Consider the following 22528-nt stretch of genomic DNA (forward strand, 5'->3'; position numbering starts at 1 on the left):
GCGGCCGGGCGGTGTCACGCGGGGGGCGGTGCCGGGGGCAGGGCGCGGCGGGCGCAGGCGCGGGGCAGGGCGACGGGCGGAGGCGCGGCCCGGCGGTGCCCGGGCCCGGCGCGCCATGAGCGCGAAGGCCCCTCGGGCCGGGACCGGCCCCGCCGCGCCCGGGCTCGGCTCGGCCGGCGGCATGGAGCCAGCGCCCGGCTCCCCGAGGGTGCTGCCGGGGAGCGGCCTCTTCGGGTGGCTGCGCGGGCGCTGCCTGGGCCGCAGCGCCGCCGTGGACCCGGCGCGGGACACGTTCCGCGCCATGACCGGGCTTTACGGCTCCATCCAGCCCGCCGACTCGGTGTACCTCAGCACCCGCACGCACGGCGCCGTCTTCAACCTCGAGTACTCGCCCGACGGGTAGGGGCTGCGCGCCGACCCCCGCTCCCGGCATCGCCCCCCCGCCCCCCCCCCCACCCCCCACCCCCACCCCGCCGCCGCGGAGCTCCCGGCTGGGCCATGCCGGCCGCGGGGTGCCCCGGTCAGCGGGAGCCGGGCCCGGCCGCCTTCAGCCCGGCGAGGCCGCTGACACACCCCCTCCCCCGCCCCGCCGCTCTCTGCTGCTTGGGGGCCGCTTTCATAAAGGGCGCGGTGCGCCCGTGGCGGGGAGTCCCGGGGCTGAACGCGGGTCAGACGGGGCCGCGGGTCCTGCCCCGCCGCGGTGTGACCCCCCCAGGGGCGTTCGACTCCCGGGCAGCGGCGGAGCGGGCTCCCCCGGACCCGGCGGATTTCTTCCCCGCTGCCCGAGCGCGCTCGGCTCCGTTCGGCGCTTCCCGCGGCGGCGGGGGGGGCGCGATGCGCTGGGGCACGGGGCTGGGAACGCGGTGCGGGAGCCGCTTCTTCGGCTGGTAGAAAGCGTTGATGTCAGGTGTCCTCCGAGAGCCGAGCTCCTCTTTGAAACGCGATACTTACTTACTTATTCATGTGTCGTTCTGTGAATTTTGTGGGTCTGCACGGCCGGGTGAGTTGAGAGGTGTGCGGCGGTGCCCTTGTGTAACCGTGTGGACAAAAGCGAGCGGCAGGATTAAAGAAGTCCCGATACCACCTTAAACCCGAGTGAATTCGATTCGGGGTTATCTGTGTATTTGTATATTATAGTGTGCTTGTAGGTGGAGCCTTCTTGGCGGACAGACCCTGCAGCCCTGGGTGGTCTCAAGTTTGGATAGTCAAATTGAAATCTCGTTGCCCTTGATGCCTAATCAGCTTTTCTGTTTTCAGTGAGCTTTCATCAGAACAGAGTTCTGGTTCTGTGAACATCTGAACTCATGACGATTTTGCTGTGGTTGTGCTGTAGAATCAAGTTTCAACTCCTCCTTTGTTCCTCCGTTTTTTGAAGAGGACAAAGTTGAGTTCCAGAAGCCATGAGAACCATTCTTTGGTAATTTCTCTTGTAGACCCCGGCCAAGTGTGCTTAAGGTTCCCGGGGCACAGGGTCCTCTCTGCCGTATGCAGTGCTGTGAAGGGGCCCTGTGGGATTGTTCTGCGCCGGCGTAGACATGTCACTGTGATAGCAGTATAACCGGGCTGCAGTTTAAGATTATTTGTGCAAGTTTCCGGCAAAAGGTGTAATTCTGTATTCCTCCAACCTCCCTTGAGGCTGGTGCTTGTGAGGCTGCACAGTGAGCTAAACCACAGACCTTCCCTCTCTGAAAACGAGCCCAGCAGAGAGGTTCTCGTGTCGGAGGGAGCGTCCACCGGCCTCGTGTTTCCTGTGGCAGCAGTGCTTGGCCCAGCTGACCACGGGTGGTGTTGGTCGTAGGTTGGGACCACAGCACTGAGCCTCGGTTGCCTTAATACCAAACGAGACAACCCAAACCTTGCTCACTTCTGCTGGTTAGGCTCAGCTTAGAGCAGTCACAGACCTGCCCTGACCCACGTCGGCCAGACCAGTCCTGTGTGGTGGAGACTTGTGGTCTCTCTGCAGCCTCTCTCAAGGGAACTGACCACAGTTAGTGATGCTGCATCCCTGTTCCTCGCCCCTTCTGCCAGCTTCTGGCCCCACACAGTGCCGTTCTGGGGTGCCAGCAGGGACCCGGCCTCAGGGCTGTGTGTGCGGTGGGTGAGGTCTGGGCAGCCCGTGGGGAGCTGCTCCTCGGGGGCTCCCTGAGCAGAGCGGGAGTCGCTGGGACATGCTGCCCTCTTGCTGTCATGCTGCTGTACTGGTCAGAGTTCTGGCAGTGTTGGGGGAACTTCTGAGCTTTCCTGGAGGCCAGCTTTGCTAATCTAGCAGGCCAGACTCTGCTGTCGCCTCATTGTACTCAGTCAGACCTTTTCAACATACACAAACCCGGTGAATGCTGAAACCCCGGGAGAGGCCGGTGTGGAGCTGGACAGCCTGCCCTGGCTGTGGACAGCGGAGCTTTTCTGTGCTTGTTGGGACCCCTATGAACTCTGCAGAGATCTCATTCACAAATAATGTGTATCCTGGACAAGGCCTTTGATTTTTTTTTTTTTTTTTTTTTTTCCCTCCAAGAAAAGCTGTAAATGGGTACAGGGAGGTCTTCATGTGGGGAAGAAAAAGTTCTTTTTTTTAAAGTGGGTAGCATACTTGGAATGGTAGTTCTTGGAGTTTGTGCTGGTTTTGGCAAGCAAATTAGGTGATACAGTAAGATACTAGATCTTGCCCCAGACTTTTCTGTGTCCTCAGCGTAGTAGCAGTAGCCGGCTTTCGAGTCTGTTGTGAAATTAATCTCAAAAAACATGAATAACAATCAGCCATGTTCCCAGGCTGAGTCTCTGCCAATGCCCAGTTTAGACTGGTGCCAGTGCCTTGCTATTGCTGCCTTGGACCATCACTTCCATAACAACATGACTGTTACTCAGAAACCTTTTGTCAGAGAACTCTTTTTCTTTGCAGTTAATAGCATGTGATGTCTGATAGCAATTTAGTGACTTCTTGCTGATTTAGAAAGTAAAACTTTAAATTTAAACTTTATAATATAAGGTTTTAGTGAAAAAATGGGTCAGCTGCAGAAAGGTTAGGTATTTAAATAAACCTTTGTATCAGTCTTATTTCTGCCTTAGCATTTACTGGCTTCATGCTATTCTGATGTAGAAAAGTGCAGGCAGTCAGCAGAGCTGCTTGAGTAGCCGGATTATTGGGGAAGGTGTTATCCTTTAGAGTGTGGTTTGAAGTCCTGCTCCTGAATGCGCAGTGTGTCATCTTTGTGCCCTGTAGGGCTGGATGCCAAACTAAGTAGCCATGGGGGGAGGTGAGGAAACAGTGTGTCTTCACCCTGCAGAAGCTGGGGGTTGCACTTCGGCACCCGCTGCCTGTTAGGAAGAGGGTGAGGCTGGGGTACATCTGTGAAGGTCTTGGGGAATATTGTCATGGTTGATAAGGGAGGGGGGTTGTCCCCATGTGCCGTCCTCTTGCAGGAGGGTTAGTACAGTGCCTGTAAGCTGTCCGAAGGTGCCTTGCCGCGGACTGGTGCCCACAGGTGAGCAGCCTGCCAGCGCTCAGCACAGGCGGCGCTTCCTTGCTCCGAGTGGCCTCTGTGAGGCCCTTGTGTTTTGCAGAGCTCCTCAGCCGGTCATCTGACGCCCTGGAAAGCAACTACAATGTCTCGGAACCCTGCAGAAAGTGTTGCCAGTGAATGGACAGAGGGAGACCGTGACATGGGCACAGTCATATGGGAAATCTGTAGTAGAATTTCAGAGTGGATGCCTTTCCACTTACTCTGGGGTGCTGTTGTCTTTTTTTCCTTTTTCCTGCAACATTAAGCAAATTTCCTCACATGAACAAAGCAGGGGGCTTCATGCCAGAGCCTGGTTCTACTTTTTTCCCGGGTAGGAACCACTGAGTTCATGCACCGCACTACAGTGATGGGACAGATCACCCTCAAGTAACTTCTGAAAAAATCGCTGATGTAAATACACTTAACTGAGTGATTTAAATAATGCCATCACTGGATCTGTGAAGTATGCAGCTGTTATAAAGCAACCACCTTGCATGTTAAAAAAACCCAAGTGACTTAAAAGATCGTGTGGTCTCTCCAGTGAGTGCACCAGCTGTGCATTAATTGTGCCACCAGCCAGGCAGGAGAAGAGTCGTGGTCTCTCAGAAAGGAGTTAGAGAAGTTAACTTCTCCAGAGTAAAACAACGTGCTATTTTCTTCTACATGTTTTGTGTATCAGGTGCTTGAGCATAGGCATCTGCAAGCAGGCAATAAAAAAATATCAGCACTGCTGCAGATCCTGTGTGATGTAAACAGAAAGCCAGGCTAAGTAACGGTAAAGCTGTTCTGTTGGTCTGGGGAATGGGGGTTAGCTGGGTGTGCTCATGTGTCATTTCTTTTACTGAACACAGATGTTTCTGCTTTGCTCTGCCCCCCTGCAGATCAGTGTTGACTGTTGCTTGTGAACAGACTGAAGTACTGCTTTTTGACCCAATATCTTCAAAGCACATCAAAACCCTCTCTGAAGCTCATGAAGACTGTGTGAATAACATCAGGTAGGTCAGAAGGAATACTTTGTCTTACCGTAAATGCTTTTCTTATAAGTTTGTATTACGCACTTTCTTGTAGAGAGTGGGTTTTGTGAAGACATTAGACTGCAGTTTGCTTTGTGCCATTTTCCTTCTCTTTGGCATGGGAGGTGGTGAAAGGCTGGAGAGGGGAAGAGGAGGAGTCTGGAAGTGGTGGGGCCGTATATAATGCTGGCAGGTGGCTTTGTTGATGGAGAGGCTGCAGGTTATGGGAGGGGAAGGGTGTTAAGGTATTATAACCTGTTTTAACTGGCCTTTGGAGTGTCCTGAATGAACACAGTAAATCAGCGTAATGAGTAGTGTGTGATTTATATTTGAAGTGCAAGTCTGAGACAATAGCAAGATCAGGTATTTATAGGAGTATGGCTTGTATTTTGAATTGTAAGAGTAATTGCCAAGTTGCATAGAAACTTCCAAACAAAGATTGACTGCTTTAAATACAGGTATGATACAGAAGAGCTGTGAAAGTGAAATGTCTTCTGCAATTCAACTTAAACTCAGTCCTTATGGTTTAAATCCATTGCCTGTTTCTTGGGATGAAGTGGGAAACAGCAAGCGCAGGAACCTAAATCATCAGTATTTTTGTCATGTGATGTTTTTCCTTTTAAATTCTATTATTTTTAGCTGTTTTGGGTCTGAGGATAGACTTTGACATATGAACTTAAGACACTTTCTGAACTTGTGGACAGTATCGTGGCCTCTCTTCACTCAGATTCTCAAAACAAATTAAAAAAACCCCAAAAAACTAAGCCCAAACCAAAAAACCCTGTTGTGGTTTGAGTCCAGAAGGCAACTGAGCACCATGGAGCCGCTCACTCCCTCCTTCCCTCTTAGGAATGGGAAGGAGGAAATAAAATAAAAGGCTCCAGAGCTGAGGTACGGACAGAGAGGGATGGCTCACCCATTATGGTCATGGAGAAAAGACAGACTCCTAAGGGGAAGAAAAAGAACATCAATTTAATTTAAACACTAACAATAACACTTTACCAATCAAATCAGAGTATGACAGTGAGAAATACAACCACATCTTAAAAACACCTTCCCCCACCCCTCCCTTCTTCCCAGGCTCAGCTTTGCTCCCTATTTCTCTCCCTCCTCCCCCGCAGGGGGGCACGGGATAGGGGGTGTGGTCAGTCCCACCGCTCCTTCCTCCTCAGGGGAGGACTCCTCACACTCCTCCCCTGCTCCAGCGTGGGCTCCCTTCCACAGCAGACAGCCCTCCATGAACTTCTCTGACACGAGTCCTTCCCACGGGCTGCAGCTCCTCCCAAACTACTCCAGCGTGGGGCCCTCCCCGAGCTGCAGGAGAGCATCTGCCCCCCCCCGGTGCCCTTCATGGGCGCAGGGACAGCCTGCCCTCACCCCACGGGCTGAGGGGGCTTTGCTCCGGCACAGCTCCCCCCGCTTCTTCCACTGACCTTGGTGTTTGCAGAGGTGTCTCTGTCACAACTCCCACTCCTCCTCCCAGGTTCCCCTTCTTAAATACGTTATCGCAGAGGTGCAGCCACCGTCGCTGATCGGCTCGGCCGTGCCCAGAGGCGGCTCCGACTTGGAGCTGGGGGAGCTTCCAGAAGCTTCTCACAGGGGTAGCCCCCTCCCCCGCTACCAAAACCCACCACACTCAAATCCAGCAGAAACCCCAGGAGAACTGTAGAAGCAATCTTGAGTGTTTCCTTTCAAAAGAGATCAATAAAACGTGGGGTGCCACTGTCTTCGCACGTTCTTCAGGTAGATTGATGTTTTTCACAAGCTGCCTGTCTGTTTAGAAGAGAGCGAAGTTTTACATCAGTTGGATGTCTTTCAGAAAAGCTAAAGTAAAAGCTGGGGCTAGCTGACGTGAACAGAAGAGACGTTGAACACGCTTTTCTGTAAGGAAATACAGCTTTTCATGTCTTGCATGCCAGTGGTTGTCCTTTAAACATGCTTGGTTTTTAGATAAAGCTAGGTGAGAAATAAAGCCATGTTCTCAAGGTACCAGAAGGCAGAGGCAAACTGGATTTACTTAGATTTTTATAGATGCCTAATTCAGTATCTGATCCTTACATTCAGACAGCTCTTGCTGGGGTTTCAAGTGAGTTAGTCTGGGCCGTGTTTTACAAAGAGTGTTCTGTTGCAGGCTCTTTGGCCTGTGGCTGTCTCTGTTGCAGTCAGCTGTTCTGGTCTTGAAAATGTATCTCATTCCTTGGTTGAGAACAGCATTGAAACTTCCTGCCACTCTCTTCTCTGATTCAAAGGATCCCCTTTCTTTCCACTTTGACTGTCTGTGAGGCTTTGTGTGTCTGTTCTTGGTCCTTAAACATCTTTTCTCTGGGTAGTTTGATTTACATAAAAATACCAGTATTACCTCCAACAGATGACTGTCAGATCTGCTGTTAAGTACAGGTCCTTCTAAGGTCCTTCCTAGCAACATGTAAACTTTCTGCTTTTTGTCAAAATGCTTCTTAAAGCTTTATTTTGTCTTTGTAGGATATTGGCATTTTTTCTGTTTTCCTGCACGTCCCCCTTTGTTTGTTGTGACAAATTTCGTTACAAGGAACTTAACTATGTTCTGTAATACATGGTTAGTACAGCATTACCTGGGGTATTGTTTCTGCTTAATGAGCAGGACTCCAGGAACTACAGCACTACAGAAATTCCTTGTAATAAGCACCAGAAATAAATACCATTACTGCTGTGCCCTCTAGCAGGTGCCTCAGAGGTCTGTGTGAACAGGGAAGCAGGCAGAGGTCTTGGGAGATATCCCAGTAACCTCCCAGTCACTGGGGATTTGTGTCTAATCATCTGAAGCAGAAGTTTTTTTCCACCTGAATCTTGAGCTTACTTAAAACTCTCCCGTGGCTGAGCTCCATGGCACAGATGTGTTTCAAGGAGTATTTAATAGTGGTTTTAAAACCTGCAGGCTTAGTTTGAGGCCGCCTAGCTTTTTTTTTTGTTTTCTCAAGCAGCAACACAAGGAACAATTAACCTCTGTTTACTTCCTCCGTGTCAGTTGGTTTATATGCCTGAGTCATATGCACCTTCAATTAGATGTTTTTCAAGTGGATCTTAGTCTGCTAGGCCTTTCCCTGCATGAAACCTGTTCAATACCATTTGTATATCTCTGTCTGTTTCTCCTCAAAGCTGTTTGTGGTGGGTGTAGCATCCAAGATACAGGGAAATAATGGATTTACATAGGCAAGTGGTATACTCTGTTTTACTTTTGCCCTGAAAATCTGAAATGTTGGATTCTTCCCATTGTAGTTAGTTATTTTTCATTGGAGTTGTTGCTATTTTTGCATGATATAGCCTGGTTCTAAGGCTAAAAGAGAAAATGCTGTTTCTAGGGGTAACCTACCACATGTCTCTGCGCAGATCATTCTTGCCTTAGTATTCATGTGCAGCTACATCTGGTGTTTTTCGAATAGGTTTTATTTCCCCTTCTATGTCAGGTAGGGCTTTTGTTTCTAAATGCCTTCATCAGGCATGAATTCCAAACATAAAACAGTATGCTTTGCCTTTCTGAAAGTAAGGGCATGCATAAATTGCACTGGGAATGGAGTGTGATAAACTTTGATCTGTGTAATGCAAACTGAATAGTTTTATCCAGTGATTTTCTCAGGGAACCAAATGACTTGTCTAAATATGCTTTCAAAGTCTTGTCTTCACTTGGTGTTTTTGAAAAGTCTTTAATTTGCTTCAATAACCTCTAGACTCAATTTATTCAATTTACTACCTAGCTATGCCTGTTTAGTGCTGATTCCAGCCCCCTTGTCTGGTGGAGTGTTTTTACATCGGGTGTTCTTTCCTCCTGTAATCACTTGAGGTGGTCAAGCTGCCTCATACTACTTTAGGCAGGAGTGATATATACATTGAATTTTGGCTGAAGACCAAAGATTATCATGATAAAAAATTGCCACTGGAACAGGCCAAGTACTTGGCCTGATCAGTTTGTAATCCAACTCGTATGACCCATAATCTTTTCCACTTTCTCACTGTCTCTCAACATGATGTTATTGACGAGCCTGTCATCTGTTAAGGAAGCAGGAACGCCAGATGTGCTGAGTGCAGCGCACGCACTGTGCGTGTGGAGCACTGTGCTTGTGGTGCCATTTCACATTATACTGTGATTCAGACTCAAACTGCTCCAATCTCAAATTCACATCTGTATCGAAGGAGTCCATACGTTTGGGCAGCCTGTGCTGCTTGTGCAGCTGCTACTTCCAAAGACAATCTGAAATTCCATCCTGAGCAGTGCTCTGCACTTGTTCTTTGATGTGTGTACCTGCTTTTGTGCATTGGAAAAGCCCAGCTTCCTGTGCCTGCCTCAGACCCACGAACTGTACTGTGGGGGAGGAAAGGCAGGAACATGGGAGCAAAAGCCTCTGGCTCTTTGAGGGAGCCTGCTGAGACTGTCCTGGTGGTCCAAAGCCTTCCTGATGTTGGAGGTCTGCGTGGCTCCTCCTGGCCCCGCGGTTGCAACGGGCAGTGCCCCTGGGGCTTTGTGGAGCTGGATGGGCTCCAAAGTGGGCAAAGGTGGAACGAAATTAAGGGTCTAGAGAGACGTGCAGACAGTGGCGGCGTTGAGATTTAAATCTAGTACGTGTTTCCAAGATAGCAATACCGTGTCTAGTGTGAGCCCCTGTTAGTAAAGCAAGCCGTGCACTTAATCCGCTGGGTTAAATCGTGTCAGAGAAGTGCTGTCGTATGTCCTGTAAAACCACGGGGCAGCTTTCAGCCTGCTGGGGTGAGGCCAGGCGTCTGTGCTGAGCTGCGTCCGCCTCGCGGAGGGCAGGAGGTCTGGTTGGGAAGGGCCCCTGCAGATCCCTCTCGCAGACCCCGGTAATCCCGGCACCGCCCGGCACTGAGCGCTTCCTGCGTGGGCAGCCCCGCCGCTGCCCGTGCCGGGCGCTTTGGGAAGCGGGTCCCCGCCGATGGGCTACTGCAGGCAAGCGCTGTGCTCTGCCTCTGCCAGCGGGGTCAGGATCTGGCAGGAGCCTTCAGTCAGAGCCACAAGTGGTACGGAGCCAGGTTGGGCCTTGTGGAGGGGCCCGGGTGTGAGCGAGAGGAGGCCAGACACTGCATGTTTCGGCTCAGCTAGCGGGGTGTGTGCCGTACGGGGCAGGAGGGGGCTTCCAGCAGGGATAGCAAAAGTGACCTTCATTTTAGAAACCTCCTTTGAGTGCAGGAAATGTCTGTTTGTGGTGGGGAAGAGGGGAAGATTTACAGAGCAGTAGAGGAAGAAGAAGGGTGGATATGTGAGTAGAAATTAAGAGAGTAAAGAGCAGCATGGGCTTAATTAATTACAAGCTGGTAGAACCTTGTGTAGTCTGAAATGATAGAATTGCTGTGCCTCCTGGTGCTGTCTGTCTGTCGTAGCAAAAGGGTCTGGCAAAAATGGGGAAGATGAAAGGCAGAAATTACAAACAATCTAGGCTAGCAGACTTGTGTTGCAGGGACTGCCAAACCCGTTGGTAGGCGTGTCGTGCCAGTGGTGTAAAAGCTGACCAGTCCTAGGACGTTTGTGTCTTACAAAGACTTGGTAAGTTTAGAGCTGAGCGTTGTCCAGATGGGTAACAGATTTAGTTACCACAGGGATTCTGTGAGCATTTGTTCCACTGGTGGTTTGGTTGTTGTGTGACCTTTACATGATTCATTAAAAAAAAAACCAACCCCAAAAAACCTCTTGCTATACTTCTGTGGAATTACTAGTTTGTTGCTACAGATGTACTACTGGTTCATATTCCAACAGTACTGTTTTTTAATGGAACTGTTTATTGGCCAATACTCTGCTGCATGTTAATTTTTTTGTGTGGCCACTCTGTGTATTTCTGTGTTAGCTTAAATTCCCAATTAAGAATATTTAAATTAGAAAAGGCACTAAGCAGCCACAGTATTTCTCTCCCATTTTCAGGTTTCTTGATAATCGTCTGTTTGCGACTTGTTCTGATGACACTACAATAGCACTTTGGGATTTGAGAAAGCTGAACACAAAAGTGTGCACTTTGCATGGTCACACCAGCTGGGTTAAGAACATCGAGTACGATACCAATACGAGATTATTAGTAACATCCGGGTTTGATGGAAATGTGATCATCTGGGACACAAACAGGTATGTGGCTGTGTCTGTGCTGTTACGTTTCTAGAATGGGGCTATAGTGCATTCTTAAATACTGTGATAGTTTAACAGCCCTTATCCAGAACTCGCATCGCCTTTATATGGTAATAGTCCAGTAACTAAAAAGAGAGCTTTTCTTGTGGACCTGCCAAAATGTAGTTCTTACTTTTTGAAGAAGTTCTGTCTTCGTTGTAGTAGCATGAAAATGTGACTTCTGGCATTTCATTAAAATCTGATTTAAGTAGGATAAGACGAACAAGGATGCTTAGCACATCTTGGACTCTTTTGGACATTTATTAGGGACTTGAGTCAAAGCTCATTGCAGCCATTTCCTGTGCTTTTTTCACTGTCCAGGTGCACAGAAGATGGATGTCCCCACAAGAAGTTTTTTCACACCCGTTTTCTTATGCGAATGAGGCTGACGCCAGATTGTTCCAAAATGTTGATCTCAACCTCCTCTGGATACCTTCTCATTTTGCATGACCTTGACCTAAACAAGTCTTTAGAGGTTGGCAGCTACCCGATTTTAAGAGCTAGGAGGACTACATCAAGCTCAGGTGAATGCTTGTGGAAAGTCTGTGGCCGCTTCTGTGTTAGAGGTGTTTTATGGAATACTGTTAGCTAGCAGAGGCAGGCAGAGGTGGAGATGGAAGGATCCTGCCGAGGAGCTCTTCGGCATGGCAGCTGCTCTGCGTTTCAGGGATCACACACGTCTGTACTGCTGAGTGGTACGTTCTGACTCGGGTGAAGTGTCTAGGGTGACTTCAGCACCACAGGATATAGTACCTGTGGAATTTTGTCCCCTTGGACTGACAGTCTCCAGGTTTACCTACTGTCCTTGGTCCTGTAATACAGGAAACTTAACCCGTGTTGAGTGGGCTGCCTGTGTGTGAGCTCCGGCAGCTATGAGTGGCTGTTGTGTAGTGCTGTGGTTGCTCTTGACAGCAGAGCTGGAGAAGTCACGTGCTCTGAAATGTCACCGCTTGCTTCCTCCTGCTTGGCGGCAGTATCAGAGCAAACCCAGAAACTGCCATGTGGGGTGTCAGAATAGAAAGGGAGTGTCCTGGGGGGAAATTCATACCCCAGCCTTTAGCAGTGACAGTGCATCAGAAGGAAGGGATGCAGCATGCCTCTTATTCCCAGTAGTTTGTTGTGCTGCCAGTTTATTTTGAGACACAAACAGGACGGTACTTTTGGACTATAAACTGAGCTTTGAGAAGTGTTTTCTTAACAAGATCCCTTACACTTAACACTTCTAAGGAGGGTTAAGTGAGGGCCGTGCATAGTGAGTGCTCTGTGCTTCCCTGTTGTGTTCACCTGTCTGATGCTGTTTGCAGACATAACGTCGTCAGGTTCCTCATCAGGTTCGTCTGGTCCTCGAGCAGTTGGTTCACCCTGTCACCAGAATGATTCGGGGCCGCTGTCTGAGAAACACCTGTCACGCTCCTCCCAGAGAGAAGGTAGGAAAAGATGTTAAAAAATTAAAAAATGATGGACTTTGACTCATTGTACCCAGAAGAGGTCATAGCAAAAATAGCAAAAAACCGCAGTTTTGTCTCTCACCTTTAAAAAAATAGTGTTGCCATGACTTCTGTCAAAGCAATAAAATACTATTACACACCAAAGTCTGGGGATCTAATAATTTTTTTCCCAAGAAGCCTGATAACAGCAATAAGATCTTTATCTTAGTACATTAGTGTTGTTAGGTAGAGGTGCTCCCTTTTTGTTGTGCTTTTTCCTTGAATAAAGTTTGTGTGAATGACCTTTAGGGGGAAGAAAGAAAAAAAACCCAGAGCAGAACATAGTTATGTTTTGCCTTTTGTTTTTGTTAACGACAAGAATATATATCTGCAGTTTCTCCAGGAGGAGTCAATAGCATGGAAAGAGAATATGCAAACAGGTCTTAAATGTGGGCAGAGTGTTTTGTGAAGTTCTGATTATGAACCAAGTCCTACCAAACTACAGAGCCATGAAGACTGATGATCCTGTTAGCAGGCTTCGTCTGGATCTGGGATACACTTCCAGAGAGTCAGTGTGAACTTGGCAGATTGGTAGATACTTTGTGAATCACGTGCAATTTAAAAGAAATATGTTAAATTTTAGCTGCTCATGGTTGTGAGATCTTCAGATATACTTATGAAAGGAGGAGGCTTATCTGAATGCCAGGGTGTGATTTACCTGTGGAAAGCTGTCAAGTGCTGAGGGGGAGAAGGGAGGCAAGCTGCATAAAGCTGAGCAGAGTTTGGAAGGAATTTGGAAAGGACATCATACAAGTTTGAGAACTGTCAGTCCCTACAAAGAAAAACAACACACTCTAAACTTTGCTTTAATGATAATGAAGACCATATGTGTGGAAAGTTAACTCTGACTTTGTTCACAATATGAGGTGATTTAATGCAGGTCTTGGAAGGCAAATTTCAAAAAAGAAGCTATTTGAAATCAGGACTGAGCCCACTGGTATTTGCGTCTGTTGTTCATGTAACCTCTCTCTTGATTTATCTCCCGTGAAGGTGCAGTCTGTCCTAGCAGTCAGATGGAAGTGTCACATTTGACCTAGTTTCAGCATTAGACTGATGAGAGAGGTGAAGGTCAACGTATAGACTTCATTGAGACTTAACAGCTGACTTCCTCTTCTAGGTGGATCACCTAGGAATAGTTTGGAGGTCTTAACACCAGAGGTTCCTGGAGAGAGAGATCGAGGCAACTGCATTACATCACTACAGCTACATCCAAAAGGGTGGGCTACGCTTCTTCGGTGCTCAAGTAATACAGATGACCAGGAGGTAAAACAAATACGGGCTTTTTTTAAAATATGTTCAGTAAGATCTATTGATCATACAACTATACTGAAGTTTCCTTGTTAGGGGTTAAATTTGCCTTTGAATAAGTTAGTTTTTTCTGCTTACAAATGCATTAATTTTGCACTAAGATTATGAAACTGTTTTTTTAATGACCTCATATGACTTTGTATCCCACATTCAGTGCTCCTGTGGCCCAGCTCTCTCACAGAATACATTTTATAGTTCACAGCCCTACTAAAACTTTTGAAATGGTAGTTGTGCTGCTAAATACATGACTTAAAAATATGTACCTGCCAAAATATAGGAGGCGTGAACCTGGAAAAGTCAGGGGATTAGAGAGTTGTATAGTGGTGAACATGGTTTAAGTTGAGCAGAGAAGCTCCTCTGAATTCCTTGAGTGCCTTGGGGATGCTTTGACCTCCAGTGGTGCTCCAGGGACGAAGTGCTCCTGCTGTGCTGGTGAGCGCTTTCCAGAGGCTGCTGCTACACTCCAGGGAAAAAAACCTTGTGGCATGTTTCTGCATCTGCTTAAAACGGCCAGACCACAGGTCTGAATGCGATGAACTCCAGGGATGTTTGTGTAACGTCAGGTGCCTTGGCCTCAGCTCTCATCCTGAAACAGTACGACTGAAATACAAAGCGAGTGTCAGATCCTCCTGGCAGAATCCATTTCAAGCCTTTACTTGAAATACGAAGTTGTAAGACCAGCTACGGCTCATCTGCAATTTGCAGATTTCACTCCCCTAAATACTGCTTTAAAGAAGTAAAGGCAGACTCTAAGGCCAGTGCTAGATTATGTTTCCCCAGATTTTGTTGGTGAAGTGTCACACAATAGCTGCTATATGGCACTGGGACCCTGTTTTAAGACAAACAAGGGGTCTGTAGTGTGCTCAGAAATAATGAAAACACTTCTTCATGAACTGTATACAGAAAGCAAGAGCCAGCAGGTTGTGTCTGGGAGTAACTTCCAGGTTAACTCAAGTTCACTTACAGCGTAAAGCCCAGCCAGAGCCTTCAGAACACCACATGGTCCTCTTGCAAACACTGTTTTTTTCTAGGGTTATTTCAAAATTAGTACTGTGACAGTTGTGCAGACCACTCTGTTTTCAAGACATACAGGTTTTATATTTGTTTGCTTTCCAAACCCACAAAGAATTCTTTGAATACTTGACCAATAATAAACAGTTCAGTTAATTTGACAGCTGATGTAAATTGGGGTTGGTTTGGGGTTTTGGGTTTTGTTTTTTAATTTGTTTGTTTTTAAGAAAGCCACCTTTGTAATGGTAACCTCTTACAGATGTGTAGAGGACTGAATGGAAGTTTAGCAGATTTGTTAAAATTTTAAAGCTGGTTCTGTAAATTTATAATCAAGCTGCTGTACGACACAATTTTTTGAAAATACAGTATTATATTGGGTTGATACTGATGATTGACCTAGTTACAGTTTCCATAGTCCTAGTGTCTTCCTTACTCTGTCCTATTAATCTTCATTAGTATTGTTCCCTTTGTGTTTATTTCAGTAGAATATATGGAACAGAACTAAGAATGCTTGTTTCCTCTTGTGACTGAAATGGAATCTTTCAACACTATAGAAACTTTGCCATAGAGCTGTTTTTGCATTTGGTTTGAGATCAGATAATTAGATTACACATGAAAATCCCTGGCTGTCTCACAAATAACAAGCTGGCTGTAGAACTGTTCATAGCATTCCTTCAAAAATCTATTTCTTTCTTATTTCATGATCTCTTTCCTTTTGAAATTAAGGGCACAAAGTGCCAGTGGTCAGTTGTAAATTACAGTAGGATGAATTCTACTTTATTGTAGTTTTAATTTAAATGTTTACTAAATCAGAGCAGATGTCTGACCAAAGGATTAGGCTTTGCTCTTTCCAGATAAAAACTAGATTTAAAAGATTATATAGCATCCATTTAATTAAAAAAGCAGCTTTGATGCTAGACAGCTGTCTTGCTCAGACAGTTGAAGGCGGAGGAGATGCCGAGGAACCGGCCTGTTTTCAGTGTTGCGTAGCAGATGCTTATCTCAGAGCAGATGAGTGATAGCATTGGTCATTCCTGTGTTGCTCACTTAACATGCAGCGGGAGGGGAGGAGTATTTGCAGTGTTTTGCTTTTCTTTCAATGTTTCTTTCTCTGTCTCTCCCTTCAGTGGACTTGTGTCTATGAATTCCAGGAAGGAGCCCCTGTGCGCCCTGTCTCTCCTCGTTGTTCCCTGCGATTGACTCATTGCATTGAAGAAGCCAACGTGGGCCGGGGTTACATCAAAGAACTTTGTTTCAGTCCCGATGGCCGGATGATTTCATCCCCCCATGGCTTTGGGATCCGCTTGCTGGGGTTCGATGCACACTGCAGTGAACTTGTTGACTGTTTGCCCAAAGAAGCCAGTCCCCTGAAAGAAATCCGTTCCCTCTACTCTCACAACGACGTGGTACTGACAACCAAGTTTTCTCCAACACACTGTCAGATTGCCTCGGGGTGCCTTAGCGGACGTGTTTCTCTGTATCAGCCAAAGTTCTAGGCACATCTTGCATCAGCAGGACCTCCAGATGTTTGTGGGTTTTACTTCAGTTTAGTTGAAGTGTGTTCTTTCTGAGATTTCTAGATGCAGATAAGGTCATAGTTACTCTGATCTCCGAACACGGCGGTGGAAGGTTTCCAGCCCGGCGCTGTCCGTGTCCCCATCCTGCATCCGCCGCTCCGCTGCCACACGCTGTGTTCGCAGCCTTCCAGGCAGACCTCTGCTCCTGCTGATCCCGTGCCATTGAGTCATTGTTCTGGTTTGTTTGTACCATGCGTGTTGATAATTTCCTTCAGTGCAGCTTGGAAGTGGGCAGTTTGAAACAACTGTGGAGGGGGCGAGGGTAGCAGTTCAGCCACGGCTCGCCCAGGCTCCCTGGGTACGACACCTCCTTGTCCCAGAGGAGCTGGACTTCCTCATGTACGCTTCTGTGGCCTTTGTGTTGCTGGAACTGCTGTATGGTGATGAGTAGATAATGAGCTGCTCTTCTACATAACTAACACAATTAGTTACTGTCACAAAAAGAAAAGAAAATTCTGTTTTCATTTGTATATTAATTTGGTTGGTTGTGATTGGCTAGAAAAATGAGTAAATCTTGTGTAATGTTTTGCTGCAGTTCACAGAATCACAGAATCATCTAGGTTGGAAAGGACCTTGAAGATCATCCAGTCCAACCACTAACCTAGCACTGACAGTTCGCAACTACACCATATCCCTAAGTGCTATGTCAACCCTACTCTTAAACACCTCCAGGGATGGGGACTCCACCACCTCCCTGGGCAAATGTTAAAGAAATGTTAAAACATCTGGTTTTCTGTGACTACATATATTGTGTTTATTGCCAGAAGGAAGAGATGCTGGATGGAGATGTAGCTGCATTTTTTCCTCAAAAGGAAAAAGCAGGCGTTGAATGGGAGGAGACCCTGCCCTGTCACCACTGCAGATGAACTGGGTGTTTTGTACAAGGGAGGTTCCTTGGTTGGCCTCTCTCGGGCAGCTTTGACTCCTCAGCCTCCAGGTTTCTGTTGTAGGGAGCTTTCTGCATCAGTGACATGAACCTTCATGCCGCAATTGACACTTAGCAGGGCAGACCATCTGCTGGTGTTAAGGCTATTTCCCACCTGACTGTTTTCCACACCTTGCCTGCACCGTTGCTGTGAGAGGAATTTGTCTAGGGCGTGTCGCAGTATCACCAGATAAGCCTTTTGTCACAGGTACTGTCAGTTTGGGAGCAGATTAAAAGCATGCCTGTCTACAGTAAGATCTACTTGGATTTGACTGAGCTTATCGTAAGATGTGAAAAATGTTCATGTTCACCATTAAATCACATATGAAGTATGAATGCCGAGTTCTACCCCTCAAGTTAATACGGCTAACCTTGTAAATGTGCAGTTATCTCAGTCTCATGCGTCCATATCAGTTTATAATATTCTCATCACTTACATGTTTCAAGATCACTTTTTTCTTTAGTATTTTGCTAAGGCTTTGCTGACCAGTCACACACCTAACTCAGCAGGAAACTTTACTTAAAAGCGACTGTGATATTTTGGTGTCCAGATTCACTGTCTCTGGCTTGACAGAGCATGCTTTTTCAAAGTTGATTCTTACAAAGCCTTTTGCAAGGTACATGTTTGGGCAAAAAAGAAGACATCTGTGAAGATGAGAGCTGGAAGTATGTAAGCCTGATGATCCTCTTGTAGTTTTGAATTTGTGTAGGTAACATACTCTGGGTGTTGGTGGAGAAGTCATTGAAACTTCAGGCTCCTCTGCATTATGAGGAAAAAAAATCTTACATTTTTTCTTTTGGAGAATTTCTTTAGTAACACAGAGCCTTCAATATTGGGTATTTGGTAATCTGAGGACTAGTTAATTACTCCTGCACTGGGTTTTCATCATCTCTAGCAACTGACTGCTAAAGGACTGCATTCAAGTAGTCAGGTATGCGCAGCTGACAGACTTCCTACTGTCTGGTAAAAGTCCTAAACTTTCTGTTCTTGTGGGTTTTAAAAGAATTATTTGGTGATGGTGTCTCAGTAGAATATCATCCTAGCTGGAGGAGGAATAATAATATCTTAAGTAAATATGAACTTTAAATCCACATAAATGCCCATAATCTTCTCAGATAGCAACTCAGAGGTTGAGATGTTCTGTAGCGCATCTTCCGAGCAGTTCCTTTTGTTGCTGAAACTATTGTCTTGAACTCAAAGTAGATTGATGAAATCGTAAATGAAGAGGGATGCCCTGTTTTTTAAAACTGACTCTTAAGTTCAAACACTTGTACCTTTTGAATGCTTTTGAAACTGTGTGCAAGGAACACAATTCATAAAAATGTATTTTTTCACTTTATGTTAATTGGCCAAACCATGAAAAATGGGCTCTAGTTAGTGACTGAATGAACAAAATATGCAAATGTATCTGAGACCAGTTAGACGTACATCACTTCACTGGCACCCGGCTGCTTTTGTCTGCGTGTAACAGCCCGTGAGCCTGAACTTGCTTCTGGGGCAGCCTGGATCTGTTGGTTTGTTAGAAACAGGTCAGGGGGACCTCCCTCTTGTGTGACTTAGAGCAGTGGAATTGAAGAAAACTTGAGGTACAAGGAGTTGTTAATTGGCCAAGCTGTGTGGGGGGCTGAAAAACCCCAAAACAAAAAGAACCCAAACTGGTAGCAGCATGTGGCAGAACTTGGATTCTGTGTTCTGGACATTAAGTGCTTAGTTTCCTGTTCCTGAAGTATTTTGAAACAGAATGCAGTGTGACTGTCTGAACACTTGCATTTCTCTGCGCTCCCCTCAGTGAAAAGTTGTGGCCTGGTGGTTCTGCCCCTGTCCCCATGCTGGACCATGATGGGTTTTTCCCTGAGCGCTTGCTCTCCCCAGTCCTAGGCTGCTGTTGTCTCACTTCATGTTTTCCTAAACACCATTAAAGGGACTACAGGTAACATGTTGAAGAAATCTTACCGTTCTCACAGGCTCGAACGGTGTTCGTTTCGGAGGTGAAGAAGCACCCATGAAATCAAAGCAGCTCTTGGCTGTTTGCTTGCTTGTTTTCATGGCTGTTTTGGTTTTTCCTCTCAGAAGTTCCTTGAGCTGGTAGATTGCTTGTGACTTTTAATTCTTTCTATGCCTGTTAATATGCACTGAGTGTTACTTTTTTAATTCTACCTCATGATACGCTGTTTTTTATAAGAGTATTGTGCTGAAACATTGGAGACTTAACTTTTCTGTATAAAGAACTATTACTCCAAAGCGACACACATCACCACCCCTAGATACCACCTGCAAGGCACAGCACCAGGAGCGGTGGGGGGCCTGGCCCGGCCCAGCCCTGGCAGCCACGGCCACTGAGAGGCGTGGTCAGGACTGATGCTGGGACGTGACCAGGGCGCGGCGTTCGGTGACAACGCTGATGCTTTTGTAGCACATCCAGCAGATAGATACGAGGATGGATTCTGTCCATGTACGCTGTAGAAATGTTTCTTAGTTCTTCCGATTGCATTTGTAGTAAGTTTGAATGAGTAGGTAATCTCAGATTTTGATCATTTGATTACTTGTTTCAATACTTTGGAAATTGTCAATGAGAGTTAATCTGTTTTACCTGTGAAGTTCACATAATGCTTACTGAAACACTAATCAATAGTTTATAACTGATAGGCCTTGCAGTTGCATCTTGGTGGAAGGAGTGATTTTCAGATGTCTTTTTGAATAATATAACCTTGCCTTATTGAATTAATGAAGTAATTTGTTGGTGAGCTTTGGATTATTTCTAGCTAGTAAAAAAAAAAAAAAAAAAGGTTTATCTTACTGTTATGTTTCAAAGGATGAATTTTTAACCTTCCAGAACCTACACGCTGTCTGAAACAAATATAAGAAAATGTTTCAAATGGCAGATGAAAACTGCGCTAACAGCAAAGTGTGGTAGTGGCTTATACCAGAGGTTTCTTTAATCTGGTTTACTTTTGACCACTCAAGTGTTGCATCACTTGATAAATGTCACGGTATTTCTACTGAAGATAAAGCTCTCCGTTTGATTGTAAAGCATGCAGTATGATTTTAAATGCATGATTTCATATTCATTAACTTCTGTAGTAAAAGAATTCCTCCATTCACAGCATGGCTGATCAGCAGAAGCAGATAAACTGCCTAATTCAGATCTCCGTAGGAATGTCAACGTATAGCAGTGTCTACAGGAACCAAACTAGTGTTTGAAGCTAGTAATCCTCTTGTAATAGTCCAGTGACTGTATGTTGTGGGAGTAAATTCATCTTCTGAGTATTCCATTAGGTCGGTCTTTAAATCACTGCAGCGCTGTTAGTCGTCTGTTTGTGGGGAGAGAAACTATTACTGGGACTGTACGAGGACATTCATGTGTATGTACCTTCTGTGTGGGGTGTGTGTGTGTTTCAGTATATACACAGCCACGGGGCATCAGTCCACTTGTCAAACATGGGTAGTTCAGGGAAAAATGTGACCTCCAAACAGAACTATTGGGGATAGGAAGAAAAGCACAGTGGTAGAGACAGACAGACACATGTTCGTTTGCACTCTTGGTTTGATTGCCTACTACCAGAACTGGAATGTAAACATCAGGTTTTTCTGGGGGCTGGGGGGCGGGTGGGTTGGTTGATTTTGGTGGGGGGTTTTTGTTTGTTGGTGGTGTGGGTATTTTTAATTTGGGTAACACTGATGTGGAGAAGGTCTTGATACCGTTAAACATGGGTCTGTTGCTCTACAAAATGTGAACTCTTAGAAAAAAAGAAATACACTTGCCAAATGAGACCTTTTAAAAAAATCTAGTTTACAAGATTATAAAAAGTTGGAGTAAAAGGAAAAAGTCAACAGCCCATAATATTTTTGTCCTGCAGGAAAAAGAAACTTCTCATTTCCTGATCTTAGTCAAAGGTGCATTTTCTTAAGCACTAAGTATCTTCAGTTAAATATAAGGTTTTTAATACAGGAACAAATTGTGCATGTAGACTATTTTGAAATACCTGAGATTTCATAGTAAAAATTGTAGCCTTTTAATACCGCATAGGTAGTGTCAGAACTGCTCTGAAAATATTGTACTTACAGCCGTACAGTAACTTACTATTTGTGGACAGTTTCTCTTGCTTGCATAATAAATTAAACATTTAATAATTCAATTAATTAAAATCTATTTTAATGTATTTATCTTACACTGAGCTGTGTTCTGTAATGCTCACTGGTTCCTGTCTACTCCCTCTCAACTAACAGGAAAAAAAAAAAAGCAGTTCTCGGAGCAGAACGACCGCTGTACGGGGTCTCTCCCTCCACCGTTCCCCCGCTCTCGCTCTGTCCTGCGGCCCAGCCTGCCTGGGCCAGGGAACAGCTCACCCCGGAGGCCTAGAGAGCAGGACCTTGGTTGGGGCCAGTCTGATAATTACAAACTAAGTGTAATTAACCATTCCACTGCCTGAGATGGTATCTGTGGGGTAGGAACTCCTTTTTTTCAAACGGCAAACCCTTGGAGGCAGCGCTGCTGTTCCCGCAGTGGTGTGCAGGGACCTGCCTGCCCCCAGGCCATGGCCTGAAACGGGGAAGGATCCCGCGGGCTCTGCTGGGGGCTCTGCCGCGGGCACCGGTGTCCAGGGCTGTGGGTGGATGGTGGCCAGTGCCAGGAGTGACGCCACCCCCTCGGCGCTTCCCCCTGCAGAGGTTTGGGCTCCCGTGAAGCCACTGATGTCACGGTGACAACAGCATCCGTGCAAACCCCAAGTTCTGCGTCTGCATCGCCCGAGGGACAGGGGGGTGTCAGGCTGGATGGGTCGGGGCGCTGCATGTGCTGTGCCTGTCCTGGGGTTGTCAGCTGTTGTTTCCTGTAAGCAAGGAACACCACACGCAGGAACAACAGACAGTGGGGCTTAAAGAGCGAGCAGAGGAATACAAGCGAAGCAGCTGAGGTAATGAGCACACTTTGTTGCCCAGGCTTTGCTGTAAGCTGCTGCTGCAGTTCCTGAGCTTGTGCGTCACAGACCCAGCTGTAATGCTTTTCTATCAAGTTTTCCTGAAAATGAGATGATGAGTCAAAATTTGATTCTGAACCTTTTACCCATACAACAGCCCTGTTAGATACTGACCGCCAGTTAAACTGTGCCCTGCCCAAAAATAACGTGCTGTATATCCAGTTTACCTACCTTGACACTGCAAAAACGCTGCTTGGGCTTGTCAGCGCTCTTGGCTTTCTCTTTCCCCCTCATTACACACTGTAATAAATGAGGGGAAGGCTGTCCTCCATTGTTAGAGCTGTGATGGCATTAGTTTCTATGGGAAAAGCCTGACCAGCCTGTCACAGCCCGACTGACCTGACGTTTGTTTCTCACAGCTGTTGCTGGAGCCTTTTCCACCCCCACCATCTTCTCAGAGCTGCCCAGAGCTGTTGCCTTTGTGTTTGTTTTCTTACCCATGCAAAGGCCTGCGTTCTCTCCACCCCACCCCCAGCTGCAAACAGCCAAGAACTGGCCAAGCTTGATTACCTGATTAGCATAAAACAGGTATACAAGGTCTCTGCAATAGAAATACGCCTCAAACCCCAGAGAGCAGTATTTCACAGCACT

The 22528-nt window shown here is 46.5% G+C and overlaps 1 protein-coding gene across 1 annotated transcript; it reads left to right on the plus strand.

Annotated features, from left to right (window-relative positions):
* Positions 1 to 63: 63 nt before the first annotated feature.
* Positions 64 to 21128, plus strand: DCAF10 (DDB1 and CUL4 associated factor 10). The gene is made up of 7 exons (XM_074813372.1): positions 64 to 399; positions 4379 to 4492; positions 10416 to 10613; positions 10974 to 11176; positions 11957 to 12079; positions 13257 to 13402; positions 15586 to 21128. The coding sequence occupies exons 1-7, from the start codon at positions 116 to 118 to the stop codon at positions 15952 to 15954; spliced, it is 1437 nt and encodes a 478-aa protein (XP_074669473.1). The 5' UTR covers positions 64 to 115; the 3' UTR covers positions 15955 to 21128.
* The last annotated feature ends 1400 nt before the right edge of the window (positions 21129 to 22528 follow it).

This window comes from Strix aluco, chromosome Z, assembly GCF_031877795.1.
Source record: "Strix aluco isolate bStrAlu1 chromosome Z, bStrAlu1.hap1, whole genome shotgun sequence".
Lineage (NCBI taxonomy): Eukaryota > Metazoa > Chordata > Aves > Strigiformes > Strigidae > Strix > Strix aluco.

Excerpts from the sequence above, each read along its gene's own strand:
- DCAF10 (XM_074813372.1), top strand. The coding sequence starts at position 116 with ATGAGCGCGAAGGCCCCTCGGGCCGGGACCGGCCCCGCCGCGCCCGGG. Across the intron at positions 4,493-10,415 it reads GACTGTGTGAATAACATCAG|GTTTCTTGATAATCGTCTGT; the intron begins GTAGGTCAGAAG and ends TCCCATTTTCAG. Across the intron at positions 12,080-13,256 it reads ACGCTCCTCCCAGAGAGAAG|GTGGATCACCTAGGAATAGT; the intron begins GTAGGAAAAGAT and ends TTCCTCTTCTAG.